Here is a 15,338-nt window from a genome sequence, read left to right as displayed (position 1 = left end):
CGCACCACAGTCTGTCAAAAGGACGTGTAACAATTTAAGAGATTTTTCCCATACCATTAGGACAGTCAACAGTTTTTTTTGGCTGGGATAATGCCAGGATGACCCCCCCACCGCCCCCCCCCCACACGTTTCTCCCAGCATTTCCTGCAGAAGAAAGGAATGGCAGGCCCTCTGCTCTGTGCTTGCAGAGCAGGGTCTGAGGGTTAGTGGGTGGTGTGGTGCTTAGAGCCTGGAACATGGCATAGGGCCGAGTCCACAAGGTCTTATAGGACAGGCATTTGGTTTGTGTCAACAGGACCTCCACAGAGAAGGAAAGCAATCTTGGATCACATGCCGCAGCACAGGTCCCAGCCACTGACCAAGCAGAACCACCAGAGGACACTGACCAGATGAGAAAGAAGCTAGACGTTCTATCACATGAGGAGTATGTTGAGAGACTGAGGCTGCCCCCACAAAGGAGGAATGAAGACCAGTGAAATTGTGGTGTGGGAGGTGGCGGCTGGGGCAGGGAGAGGGGGTGGTCCATGGGGAGTCCCCCCACCCCCAACACAGGCGGGACAACTACAGACCAGGGGCATGAGGAGATCTGGGCACTGAGCAAGTGCTCCAATTCCTTGGCGTAAAAGGAGGTCAGGAGGGAAGGTATCAGACTGCCTTGCATTCAGTTCTATGCACATCTTCAAATCTAACACCACAAATACCCTGACATATAAAATGCCACAAACCAATGCACGATGAATCTCTTTTTCTGCCTCAGTCCAATCATGCAGGACTACGGGGCTTATTTTCTCTAATAAGTTCCCCTATGGCATGTGGAATCTGATTCGAGTCACCCCTATGGTTTTCAGGCAGGACATGGGAGAGAAGCAGGGTGGACATCCCACGGGCTCACCACCAGGGTCACACACAAGGCAGTTTCGACAAGAGACACTGCAGTTATCATCTGAAAACAGTGGCTAGGAGTACTGCTAAATCTCTTCCCAATGTTAAAAGTCTATTATTCCACAGAGTAAAAACAGCGGGTGAAAGAGGTGGTGGCTAAAATTCTAAGCAGTACTTTGTAGTCAGAGCCAATCAACACCCACCATAAATATTTAGTTAAAAGAAGACACAGACTTCTAATCCCACCAAGGTGAGGTCAACCCCAACCCCACCCAGGTCCAGCCCTGTGCTACTAAAAACCCCAGAGAGAGCACAACAAACAAGAAAATGCTGACAGGGGAAAGAAGAGGTGCGCTGCTTGGGGACCCCGGGACTTGAGGAATGACATGGCCGAGAGGTGCCCTGCTTCCTCATTACTTTGCACACCTCCTGGACAGGGCCCTGCGGAGTTTTCCAACTGTGTGGGTCTCCACCACCCATGAAGAGAAAACACTCCCAGGAAAGCCTGTTCTCCCAGCGAAAGCACTGGGGAAAGGTGGCCTCACAACAGATTCCCTTTTTGGCAGTACCTGCCCTGACCCAGGTGAACACCACACGCTGCAGTTTCAGTGTGGCCGGGCCAGAAGTTGGTTTTCCACCCATCCCCAGCTCGGCGGGTGGTGCTGGTGCTGGGGTTCCACCACGGGGCTGTGGCAGCAGGATAAGGGGGAGCTCATCTGCCAGCTTGTCCCTGGCAGAAGCAGGCAGAGCCAATCCCACTGCCCTGCCAGAACAGTGCTAGAGGAATCACGTGTGTCTCATCCCCTGCCCAGTGGAAGCAGATGATGCTGATCCCCCTCTCCCTTCCAGGGTAGCATTAGTGGGGCCCAAGCAGCAAGCTGACCATTCAACCTCACTCAGCAGCAAGAAGGTGGTACAAAGCGGGGCTTGCTGCCACTTCATACACACGTGTGCCCATACCCTCTATCAGCAGGCCCAGCAACAGGCTGGGCCCCCGCCCCCCACCAAGCATCGGGGAGCAATGAGACAGAACAAGTCAAAGCCAGTTAGCACACCACTTCCCCCACCCCTGGTTGGGGGAAGGCCCAGTGGGGAGCTGAGCCTGCACACCCACCTGGCAGCAATAAGACTGAGCAAGGTGGCAGGAGACAGGGCTAGTGGTCTGTAGGTTTTCCCCACCCCAGCCTCCTGTGTCTGCAGGACCCAGGGGGTCACTGAGCCTCCACCCCCACCTGGCATCAAGGAGAATGATTAGGAACTCATACCCAGCATCATGAGGGTAACAGGGTGGTGGGAGGCAGGGCTGGTATTCCACCTCTCACCCGCACGCTGGTGTAAATGCAAGGAGCCAAGAGGAGCTGAGCTTTAGCTTCCAGCTTGCAGAAGCAAGGCTGTGAGTCAGCCCTCCACCACTTCCCCCTTCCAGGTGTCAGCAGGGGCTGGGGGGAACCAAGCATGCACCCCCCAAATGAACTCAATGAAGCCATGCAATTTGGTGCCTCATTTTTGCTGGAAAGTATCAGCAAGGCCAAGGAGGGATCTGAACTTCTGACTCACTGAGAAGAAGCAAACAAAAATTTGAGAATTGAAAAGTTGTGAGTTATACCTCATAAGGGGGGAAAAAGAAAACCTCACTGGCTGGGCTCAATAATCAGAGTGGGAATGACAGACGACAGAATCCGTGGACATACGGCTAGATCCACAGAATTTACTCAGTCCAAAGAGAATATAGGATGAAAACTGAACAGAGTCTTAGGGATCTGTGAGACCACAACAAAAAGACATTCTAGTCATCAGAGTCCCAGAAGAGAGGAGGGACTGAGAAAATAGTCAAAGACATAATGGCTGAAAACTTCCCAAACCTGGCACAAAACATAAAACCACAGATTTAAGAAGCTGAGTGAACCTCACAAAGGAGAAACCCAAAGAAATCCAAGACTCATCATATAAAAAACAAAGAAAAAAACCTTGGAAGGCACCAGGCAGAAATGACACAACACTCATAGGGGAACAACACTTGAAAGATGACAAACTTCTCATCTGGAGGAATGAAGGCCAGAAGGACGTGACAGGTCTTTTGAGTCCAGGAAAAAAACAAAACAAACAAATAACTATCAGCTGTGAATTCTATATCCACTGAAAATATCCTTTTGGAACGAAGGGAAAACAAAGACATTCTCAAACACAGGAACTAAGGCTTGTTGCTAGCAGGCCTATCATTTAGAAATGACTAAAGGAAGTCCTCTGAACACAAAGGAAATAATAACAGAAGGCTTAGAACCACAACAGAAAGGAAAGAATATTGAAATGGGGAAAAGAGAGGAGGAAATATAATAAACTCACCTATTTCTCATAAGCTTCTTAAATTATATTTGATGCATGAAGCAAAAAATATGACACCATCAGATATGGTGCTCAATGTATATAGAGGAAATGTTTAAGACAATTATATTTGAAAAGTGGGGCAGGTAAAGGGACCTAAAGGGATGTAAGGTGTCTACACTGCGGCTGAAATAAAAAAATCTTGATACCATCAATGCCAATAGATCATAACAAGTTATGTCTGTATATTGTAATACTTAGGCAACCACTAAGGAAATTGTTCTAAACAATGTATATTTAAAAACACCACAGGGGCACCTGGCTGTCTGTGGAGCATAGGACTCTACTCTTGATTTTGGGGTTGTGAGTTCGAGCCCCAAGATGCGTGCAGAGTTTCCTTAAAAAAAAAAAAAAATTAAAATCTTAAAAAAAAATATGCTACAAATAAATCAAGATGGAATCCTAAAAAATGTTCAAATAACCCACAGTAAGGTTTAAACAAAGAAACCCAGAAACAGGGGAAACAGAGACAATATAAGAGCAGACTTAAGCCTTAACACAGTAACAATTATCTTAAATGTAAATGATCTAAATATACCATTTAGAAGACCGATTTGATGGAGTGGATAAAACAGTATTATTTGAAGATATGCTATATATCAAAACTTACCTCAAATACAACATTATTAGGTTTGAAGTAAATGAGTGGAAAAAGATATACCATGTAAAGACATACATTATTATTTTTTTACAAAAAGCAGGAGTGGCTATATTGACATCACATAAAGTAGACTCTAGAGCAATGATAAAAGGATCAACCCAACAGGAAGACATTAACAATTCAAAATGTATAAACACCAAACAACTGTGCCTCAAAAATACATGAAGTAAAATCTGACAGATTTGAAAGAGGAGAAATAGACTGAGCCATCATTATAGTTGGGGACTTCAACACCATTTGTCTAAGCAATTGACAGAACTACCAGAGAGAAAATCAGCAAGGATATAGGAGAACTAGATAACATAATCAACCAATAAGATCTAATCGACACATATACAACGACCACTCCACCCAACAGCGGAATACAGATATTTTTCAACACTTGTGGATCATTTACCAAAACAGACCTCAACAAATTTCAAAGGAAATAAAAACACATGAAAGGCAATGAAAATGAAAACAAAATATACCTAGACATATAGGATGTAGTTAAAGCAGTCACTAGGGAAGGGAAATTTATGGCACTAAATGCTTACAGTAGGAGAGAGGAAAGGTCTCAAAACATTACTCCAAGTTCCTACCTCAATAAAGTAGAAAAGACAAAATAAACACAAAGCAAACTAAAGAAAAGAAATAATAAACAATAAAACTGAAAACAGGAAAATAGAGAAAAATGAATGAAACAAAATGCTGATTTTAAAAAATGAAACCAATAAACCTCCAGAAAGGCTGATAAGGATAAAAAATAAGAAAAATCATCAATATCTAGAATGAAATGGGCTATCATAACAGATCCTGCACCCACTTAAAAAGACAAAAAGGAAACAATATAAATACTTTATACACTCATTATTCAACAATTTAGAAGCAATGGACCAACTGCTTGTGGTTGAAAATCACAAACTACTAAAATTCAACCAAGATGAAAGAGACAACCTGAATAGTCCTACAAAAACTGTATTTGTAATTTAAACTTCCCCCACCCCCTCCAAAGAAAGAAATCGGTCTACATGGTCTCATTAGAGAATTCTACCAAGCATTTAAAGAATTAATACCAATTTTACACAATCTCTTCTGGAAAAGGAAGGAGGCTAGACCATCTCCCAACTCCCCGTTAAGGCCCTGATCAAAACCAGAACTGTCTAAAAAGAAAACAGATAAACAGCTCTCATGAACTTAGGCACAAATACCCTCAATAAAATATTAGCAAATTCAATCCAGGAATGTATGAAATGAACTACACCCTGACCAAGTAGGACTTATCCCAGGCATGCAAGACAGATTAACACTGAAAAATCAATGTAACTCACCATATCAACATATTAAAATAAGTAAATCGTACATTTACATATATAAAGTGACACAGAATAAACATTTTATTTATTTATTTTTTAAAGATTTTATTTCTTTATTTGAGAGAGAAAATGAGAGAGAGAGAAAGCACATGGGGGGGGAGGGTCAGAGGGAGAAGGAGACTCCCTGCTGAGCAGGGAGCCTGATGCGGGACTCGATCCAGGGACTCCAGGATCATGACCTGAGCCGAAGGCAGTCGCTTAACCAACTGAGCCACCCAGGCACCCAGAATAAACATTTTATAAAATCCAACACCTATTCCATTCATGATAAAAACTGTCAGCAAGGATGTCTGCTCTCACCACTCTCATTCAACCTAACACTAGAAATTCTAGCCAGTGTAACAGGGCAAGAAAAAGAAAATGCACAGAGATCAGAAAGGAAGAAATAAAACTTCCTATATGCAGATAACATGTCTTTATAGAACTCCCAAGACATTTACAAAAAACTTCGTTAACTACTGAGTTCAGCAAGGCTCCAGGATACAAGAACACACAAACATGAACTGCATGTCTATATACTAAAAATGAATGTGTGGAAAATAAATTTAAAAATATACCATTAATAATTGCTCCCAAGTGAATTAAGTCTAACAAAACATATACAAGATCTGTACACTGAAAATTACAAAAAAATACTTGAAGAGACATATCTGTTTATGGACTGGAAGACTCAACTTAGTAAAGGTGCAAATTCTCCCCGAAATTGATCTAAAAGTTTAACACAATTCCTCTGGAAACCCCAGCAGGGTTTTTGTAGGCACAGACAAGCTTCTTCTAAAATATAGATGAAAAGGCACGGGACCCAGGTTAAAACAATTTTGGAAAAAAAATTAAGAAATAAAGTCTGAGGAATCACTGTATCCATTTCTATGGCCCAGTATGCAACTACAGTAATGAAGGCAGTGTGGTTTTGGCAGAGGGACAGATACATAGTTCAACAGAACACAAACGAGAATGCAGAAATAGATCCACAAAAACATGCTGATTTTTAACAAAGGTGCAAACACAATTATAGTTGACCCTTGGATAATAAGGTCCACTTATAGGTGGTTTTTTTTCAATAAATACAGTAGAACGCTGTAAATGTATTTCCTCTGCCTTAAGATTTTCTCAACAACCTTTTCTTTCCTCCAGTTTATTATAAAAATCCAGTATACAATCCATATAACACACAAAATATGCATTCATCAACAGTTTGTATTATTTGTTAAGGCTTCCAGTCAACAGCAGGCCATCAGTAGCCTAACAGTAGCTAAGCTTTGGGGGAGTCAAAAGTTATGCATGGATTTTCCACACACAGCGCCCCTCACCTCATGTTGTTCGAGAGCTAAAAGTAGGTGGAAAAGAATAACAATTTCCATAAATGGTGCAGGAGCAATTGGGTACCTATACTCAAAAAGAACAGACTTTGAGCTATACCTCACACCTTACACACAAATTAACTCAACATGAATCACAGATCCAAATGTAAAATGTGAAACTATAAAACTTTTAGCAAAAAAAAAAAAAAAAAAGCAAAAATCTTGGGACTTAAGGCTTGGTAAAGAGTTCTTAGATGACACCAAAAACATGATCCATAAAAGGAAAAGCTGATTAACTGGCCTTCACTAAAATTTAAAACTTTTGCTCTATGAAAAGGATGAAAAGACAAGCTACAGAGTGGGAGAAAATATTTGCAAATCACCTATCTGACTTGAGTCTAGAATGTGTGAAAGCTCTCAAAAAGAGTGAAAGAGTCAAAAACCCAATCAATCAATTGGAAAATGAGCAAAAGACAGAAAACAGCCACTTCACGGAGAAGGGTATACACATGCAAATGAACACATGAAAATATATTCACCACCATTAGCCGGGAGGGAAATGCAGATGAAAACTACAATGAGGCGTGTGTCAGAACGACTAAAAACAAATAGTGATGACACCAAATGCTGGCTAAGACTTAGAAAAACCGGGCCCCCTCATACATTGTAGATGAGAACATAAAATGGTACAGCCATTCTGGCAAACAGCACTTAAAAAACTAAACTACCGTATGATCCAACAACTGCGCTTCTGGGAATGAAATCTCACATAAACACAAAAACCTGCACGGGACTGTTCACGGCAGCAGTTTGTTGCCGTGGTGTGGCCTCATGGCCCGTCACTGGGTGAGGAGGCTTGGACCAGGAGGCCTGTACCCTCGTTCTTCAACTGGCAGCTGCCAGAAGACGTGCCAGGGGATGCCGTATGACAAGCCATGTGTGCTAGCTAGCCCTCCCCAAGTGTCTGCGGTGCCAGGCCCCCACCAGAGGTTGCCAACAACCCCAATGTCCTTCGACGGGTCAATCCACTGTGGTACATCATACTGTGGAAGGCTACTCAGCAATAAAAACCAAGCAATAACTGACATACACAACACCATGGGTGGATCTCCATGGAATTATGCTGGGCAAAAAAGCCAAACAACCTCTAGGGTCACATATGATGGAAGTGCAGATATGCACTACAGATGAGTGGTTGTCAGGGGGTGGGGGCAGAAGGGAGGGAGCTGTGGCTACAAAAAGGTAGCATACAGGATCCCTGGGATGGAACTGTTCGGTATCTTGACTGTAATGGTGATCACACACATCTCCACATGTGATAAACAGCATAGTAGTAAATTACACTCATGCAAACACCACGTGGAGTACATGTGGGACTGGTGAAATGTGAATAAGGTAGCTGGATTTTATCACTGTCACTTCCAGGTTGTGATATTGTACTATTACGCAAGATGCTGCCATTGGGGGAAACTGTGTAAAGGGCATATAGGATCTCTGTATCTTTCTTTTTTTTTTTAAGATTTTATTCTTAAATAATCTCTACACCCAATGTGGGCCTCGAACTCACAACCCCAAGACCAAGAGCTGTAAGTTCTTCCAACTGATGTGGGCCTCGAACTCACAACCCCAAGACCAAGAGCTGTAAGTTCTTCCAACTGATGTGGGCCTCGAACTCACAACCCCAAGACCAAGAGCTGTAAGTTCTTCCAACTGAGCCAGCCAGGCACCCCAGGATCTCTGCATTATTTCTTTCAACTGCATGTGAATCTATAATTATCTCAAAATAAAAACATATAAAATTTAAAACGGTCTACATAGCTATCAGTTACTAAATTTTGTTTGGAACCAGTAAAAAAGAAAAAAAAAACTTTCACTTTTCTCACTTTCTATCCCCACTCAGGACCTATAAAGTGGATTTGCTTCTCTTGGTGTCCAAACTAGTGAGCCTGTGGCTAGAAGCCAGAACTGGGTCTTAGTAAAGACTACCATCAGGTTCCCAGGCAGCCTTGAGATGCCTGAAGAACCAAACCACTCCACCTTCAACTTTTTCAAAGCCCACACGTACCATGGAGTTTTAAAAAAGTAAACCAAAACTGATATTTATATTTGCCTAAAGAACGTAGCTATCAACAAAGCTCATTTAAGACCTTAAACTTACAAGATTAAGACCTAAACTTAAGACCTAAACTTACAAGATTAGGTTAATTATCTTCACTGTAAAGTCAACAGAAGCAATCAAAGGAGGAAGTTCCATGGAAATGGTGTGCTTTGAGTGGGAAGAATAAGGTCTGGCTCGCTAAAACGCCACTGTATGTTCTAGCTCCCCCATCTGCAAAGCAGCCCCTCCATATAGAAACAATGTCAGCCACAGATCTGATCTGACCTTTTTCTAGAAGGAACACTTTAAAAAAAGTAAAGCGGTGCCTGGGTGGCTCAGTCATTAAGCATCCGCCTTCGGCTCAGGTCATGATCCCGGGGTCCTGGGATCAAGCCCCACATCGGGCTCCCTGCTCAGCGGGAAGCCTGCTTCTCCCTCTCCCGCTCCCCCTGCTTGTGTTCCCTCTCTCGCTGTGTCTCTCTCTGTCAAATAAATAAATAAAATCTTTAAAAAAATAAAAAAGGAAAAAAAAACAGGTAACATGAATATAAAAAATGTTTTATTTAATAGCCAATAAGCATATGAAAAGATACTCAACATCACTCATCATCAGGGAAACAAAAATCAAAACTACAATGAGAGATTAATTCACACGGATGATTACTATCAAAAGAGAAGAAAATGTTGGTAAGGATGTGGAGAAATTGGAACCCTTGTACACTGTTAGTGGGAATATAAATTGGTGCAACCACTAGGGAAAACAGTATGGAGGTTCCTCAGAAAATTAAAAATAGAACTACCCTATGATCCCGTCATTCCCCGACTACATATATATTCAAAAGAAATACATGAAAAAATAATGAAAGTGTGATTTTGAGGAAATGTTTGCACATATCTGAAAGAAATGAAAGTATAATCTATGAGATGTTTGCACACTCATAGCTAAGAGATGGAAGAACCCAAGTGTCCACTGACGGATGAATGAATTAAAAAAGTGTGTTACATAAATACGGCGGAATATTATTCAACTCTAAGAAGGAAGGAAAGGCTAATAATGAGAAGGATGAACCCTGACATTATGCTAAGTGAAAAAAACAGTCACGAAAAGATAAATACTGTCTAATTCCACTTATATGAGATATCTAGAACTGTCAAAATCATACACTCAGATAAAATGAAGGTTGCCAGGAGCTGGGAGGAGGGGAAATGGGGAGCTGACATTTAATGGGTATAATGTTTCCGTTCTGGAAGACGAAAAGTTCTGGGAGTGGGGTGCACAACTCTGTGAATATGCTTAACACTACCGAAGCGTACACTTAGAAATGGTTAAGATGGTTAAATTTTAGGAATTTTTTTTTACGGCAATAAAAAAAATGTTTTTTATTTAACCCAATATATTCAAAATATCTCCACATATCATTAATATGAAAACGATACATTTTACATTCTTTTTTATGTACTAAGTCTTCAAACTTCCGTGTGAGCAGACACTAACAAGCACACCTCCATCTGGACTGGTTGCATCTTCAGTGCTCAGCACTTACCTGTGGCATCCCTACTGGGCTCGTGCTGAGCTAGACCTCACCTGTCACCCCCATGTGACAAACCTTAGAGTTAGATCCAAATAACTAAAAATATTTGGGGGGGTGGGGTAGCACAGAGGGTCTTTCTCTTGCCACCAGACCTTTTTTGAAATCTTATTTGTCCTCGGTTGGCTCTATGAAAGACTGATGGGCAAGACGCGAAACTCTGACCTTCTGAGCGTCTCCTCTTTGTCAGACCCTCATTAGGAGGGTCTAAGACACCGTGCCTCTCCTCAGAGGGCTCACAATCTAACAGGTGGGTCAGACAATTACCAGCCCCAAGAGGCGTACGCCAAGATGTGGGGAAATACAAAGAACACAACTCCTACCTAGGAACTCTTACGTTCCAGGGGACAAATACAGTTTAAGTCATTTGACATGTGGAAGTTGTTAATTAACTAGCTTTCACCCTGTTCACAACACTCACCAGCACATTCTGACCTTTCTCAACTCTTATTTCCAACTGCAATAACTACACCTTCAAAGTATGAGTTTGTGCAGAATTCAGTACAATTTGTATTAAAAACACATATGGCATAAGCACACTCACCAGAAAAGGCACTCAGAAACCTACATCTCTGTCAGTGATTTTTGACCAGAAGAATCGGTTATTCACTAAGAGAGCAAAGGTCAAGTTAATCCACCCAGGGTACAAGGAGACTAAAATGTGGTTCGTAAAAGTGAAAAAAACAAAAAACAAAACCGATGTTTCTCATGGAAAAATATAATATTGTTTGGACATATCCAGAAAAATAAGGGATATGGAGGAAAATATGAAGGCATTTCTAGTATAAACATCTACTTAACATACATCCCAAACAAGAATTTACTTTCTCGTTAAACAAAGATGCAAGAACAGAACTGCAAGATCCACTGCTTTCTATCCCAACTCACTGAGCAGAAACTATTTTGTGAGTGAAGGAGCAGAAGCCCCAGGCGAAGGAGCACCTCTTTATAACCTCCCATTTGTGTTGCCCTGGCTAAAACCAATCAGACTTCTTTGTGAAAAATATATTTTGCAATAAATTATCAAAAGTCTCACTGAAGATCTTAATGGATATGGTTGAGTAAGGAATACTGAACAGGACTAGAAAGAGAAAAGAACCAAAATTTATCAACTCAGCATATTTCAGTGGTCTTTAGGCATGGAACTATTAGAAGAATAACCAGGAAAAAAAGTTACAAACTACAAAGGTTGTCAATTTTATTCTACAGTTTAATAAAACTCATATCTGACTAAGTCTTCTCCAGTCCCCCATTCATCCCCCACCCCAATAAGCAAATCTCCCCAGAACTTAATAGTGAAAACTTACCTTGGTGCACTAATTTCAGATAAACTCCTTACACCTTATCATTTAATCCTGTGCATTAAAGTCTCAGTTATCATGCCCATCTACTATAAAGTTACACCTCGGGATCCATGACTTGACTTCACAGGTATAAACATAACTTTGCTTAATAATTTAGATTGTGATCTCTAAAGCTTTACATCTGTCATCTTGAGTAACGGTGCTTACCTTATAATAAGCTCGCTAAACAGTATGTCACCATACATACCAAAACACACACACACACACACACACACACAAACTAGGTCACCCACTATTCTTGAGTAACAAGAAAAGAGAAACTGTTTCTGTGCATTAAGCCACCACCTGTAGAGGTAGATTCATAGGTCTGCAGGAAAAAACTATAAGGCTTCCAAAGGATCCTTAAAATACATAGGTTTTTAAAAATAAACACCATAAAGCCCTATTCCCTCACTGAGTAAGCAAGAATGCTATAGGTTCATATACTCAGAGTACTTACAATGGGCAGAAAAACATCTGCAAGCACCAACTTCTAAGGTTTAAATGAATTCAGGAGGGTAGTAATAGCTAAAGTAATAGTAGCAATAAAACCTCAAGCTCCTTTCCCTAAGGAGGGATCCCAATAAAGTCTATCTCAGTTTTTAGGAGAAGACACCTTGCCAACATGCATAGCAACTGGTGTTTCTGCCATCCCTCCTTGCTATTTCCCAGGTTTGCCCAACCTGACAAGTGACCAATCCTCTGAGGTCCTAACTCTGTAACATGGGGACAGACCCACAACTCTATGAAGGTTGAGACAGAGCCCCACGGTACCTGCAAATACAAGATTTGTCATTGTGTTCCAACAGTCAAGTGTCTAGTCTGAGGACTCCGTTTTAGTTAGCCTTTGGCAAAAGTGTGATCTACATTGTAAGGGAATCTATACTGGATCCTTAAGGAATAATGCTGCCAACTTATTTATACCTCATTAATGCAGGAAGGAAGGGCTTATCTGTCCAAATGGTAAGATTCTGGTGAATCCTGACCAATACTTTCCAATGGGGGGCAAGAGTGATCTGAATGAACACAACAACACAGACGTATTCCCTTACCAAGGACACCAGAACTGAACATGCTCAAAGTCACATGCTAGGGGCTCAAGGGTCAAATCTTAGCAAGCAGATGTTTTTATATGGCTTGCACAGTGCTTTCAAAGTTCTAAATTAATTGTCAGTGTCAAAACATCTTTGATGCCGGGATCTTTGGCACCAAAATCTGCACTCTTGGGTTATCTTGCACTGTACCATAGGAAAACCTACCACTCTGAGACCACACAGCCACAGATTGGGGGGGGGGGGGGGGCAGTCCTAATGCAGAAAGTGCAAATGCTCCCGAATCTGCCACAGTCCCCACCAGGTCAGCTCCCTCACTTTCCTGCCAGATTTTCCTGGTTCAGACCCTAAAACGGTCTTTGATCCCTGAAACAGATACCCACAATCTAATCTTATTAGTACCATATCCAAAACCTCTGAGCAAACAAAAAATCAGCCCAAAGAGGAATCTGAGTAGAAAACAACCCATTTTTCTGGTTCTCTATTGGTACTGCCTTGATGAACCAGATCACTTTCTAAAAATATCATTTTTGAAAACGATTAACTTGTCTCATCTTTCTTCACACATCTGGTTATGTTTTTAAGCTATCTGCTGTATTTGACTAAGTCCCCTTCAAGCACAGTATCATTGATAAGTAAGTCTTAGTGGTTAGAACAACACATACACTTTAATGAAGGCAGGCAGCAAGGATTCCAGCTTCACTGCTCAACAGGCCTATACTAGGTACATTTTATTGCTGCCACTAAACTTGGTAATGTAAAAAAAAATAATGTTGGTTTGATGTCTCATGTGACACATCCTCCATTCCCATGAAAATATGGACTACATCAGTAAAAGGATTCTAAAAGGGAGTTTAGTTTAAACGCTACACACAGCCTTTAAACAGATATTCAAACAACCACACATTAACTACCTCTTACCCAGGCATTGCTTACCCATTGCACTGAGGTAATGGTTGAAGGCCTGGCAAGGAGGACTTGGGGTTTGTGTTGATTTGTCACAACTCATGGGTGCCGGGCTCCTGTCTGTGTCAAAAGAGAAATACCCACTGGAGGATCGAGACAGCAGGGAGGATCTTCTCACAAAGATGAAAAGCGGGGATCTGGTAGCAAAAGGGCCGGGGCTGGCTGGTGGGGCCAGCGGGCCCTGAGGGCTGCCTTGGGGGCAGCGGTCCCCTTCGCCTTCAGGATTACCTTGCTGCTCTGTCTGTAGAGAGGTAGGGGCCCCAGGCCTGAGCTGAGGAGGCCTCTCAGCAGGCTGCAATTGTCCACCTTCTCTGTCACACTCAGAACTTACATCTGAAGGTTGCTTTGCCATTTGGTCTTTTTTTCTGCAAGTAAAATAAAAACTCAGATTATCTTCAGCAAAATAACAATTACAACAAATAACTAAATTTTGCCAACTTTCGCTGATTTCTTCATGATTTTTAGACTACCAAATACTTTAACATTAAGTCGTTAGTTCATATATTTCTCTATCTTTCAAATAAGAATAAAAACACACCTCAAATAACAAAGGCACCTCTATCTTTGCGTGGAGGGGGGGAGGTGAAGGGGTGGGACTAAACTTCCTGCCACCAAACAAAACACAATCACAACGTCAATGTGAGACCGGCGCTGTAACACACACACACACAGAAAGTTTTTAGGAGAAGCGTCTTGTGTTAAGTCTATTCCCATGTGCTCTTTGCTCAGAGCCGACTTGAAGAAGTCGGAAACTCCCAGCGGGCTCTGATTTCCCGGGATCAGATACGGCGCTGGAGCACAGGAGCGGGCGCAGATGCAGCGATTGCAGGCGGCTGGCCGCGTTCCCCACTCCGGCCCCATTGTTCTGCCGAAAGTGCTGAGGGCAGCAAGTCTGGGGAAGGTTTGGCAAGGGCCGTCGGTCGTAGTAAGTGCGTCACAATAGAGTTTGTAACTTGGAGCGCGGCTCGGCCGGGCTCGGGCGCTCCCCGCCCGCGGTCCCTCCCGCTCCCAGCCCGCGCGCCCCTCCTTCCGCAGGGGTTAGCGCGCCGCACCGAACCCGGCAGAACTTCGGAATGCACCCACACTGTGAGGTGCACACCTCCAAATGGGGGGGGGGTCTCCCCAAAGCCGTCCCCGGGCGCCCCCTGCAAAGTCCCCAAGTAACTCCACACGCTAGGCGAAACCGGGGCGCGCGGCTCCTTCACCCCACTGACCCTCCCCTGTGAAGGCAATCAGGCCGAAACTCACGTCCGCCCCTTCCCTTCCGATCGTCGCGTCCCGGCCCGGGCCCCGCGGCGTCCCGCGCGCGTCCTTCGCCGACCTGGAGACCCCTGACCGTCAGCACCAAGGAAGCGCGGGAGACAAAGCCCAGGACTCCCGTTCAGAGACCCGGGGGCAGCGCAGAGCCGGCCTCTGCCCGCCCGCCCGCCGCCGCGCTCCGCCGGGCAGCCGAGGGCTCCGCGCGCCGCGCCTCTGGCCCGCGCTGCCCCGGCCGCCGCCGCCGGGAACATCCTCCGCCTCCTCCCGCTCCTCCCCTCGCGCACTGCGCCCGCCGCCGCCGCCGGCACCGCCGACCTCCCCGCGCCGCTGGCGCCGGGTGCCCGCGCTCCCAATTGGCCCTCGCGCGGTCGCTCCGCGCCACAGCCAATAGCCGCCGCCGGCGGGGGCGGCGCCTACGGGTCAGGCAGCCAAAGGCGAGGCGATTGTTG

At 43.7% G+C, this 15,338-nt stretch overlaps 1 protein-coding gene across 10 annotated transcripts in view; it reads right to left on the bottom strand.

Moving 5' to 3' along the window:
* BCL2L11 (BCL2 like 11) overlaps positions 1-15,338 on the bottom strand; it is a 47,059-nt gene that overhangs the window by 30,081 nt on the left and 1,640 nt on the right. For 4 of the 10 annotated variants that reach the window (XR_003524593.2, XR_003524592.2, XM_027621422.2 and 1 more), the window contains exons 1-2: positions 14,878-15,141; positions 13,600-13,994 (exon numbers count right to left, since the gene is read on the bottom strand). Coding sequence is in view for 7 of the 10 variants with exons in the window: in XM_027621422.2 (XP_027477223.1) it covers positions 13,600-13,994; positions 14,878-15,140 (658 nt within the window). In the remaining 3 variants the exon portion in view is untranslated. Of the gene's footprint in view, positions 1-13,599; positions 13,995-14,877; positions 15,142-15,338 lie in introns of those variants that run through there. The other 6 variants (XM_027621423.2, XM_027621427.2, XR_003524594.2 and 3 more) reach the window with 4 other exon arrangements.

Source organism: Zalophus californianus, chromosome 8 (assembly GCF_009762305.2).
Source record: "Zalophus californianus isolate mZalCal1 chromosome 8, mZalCal1.pri.v2, whole genome shotgun sequence".
In the NCBI taxonomy this organism is placed as follows: Eukaryota; Metazoa; Chordata; class Mammalia; order Carnivora; family Otariidae; genus Zalophus; species Zalophus californianus.
Note: the sequence above shows the minus strand (reverse complement) of the source record. Positions and strands in the feature narration are given on the sequence as shown.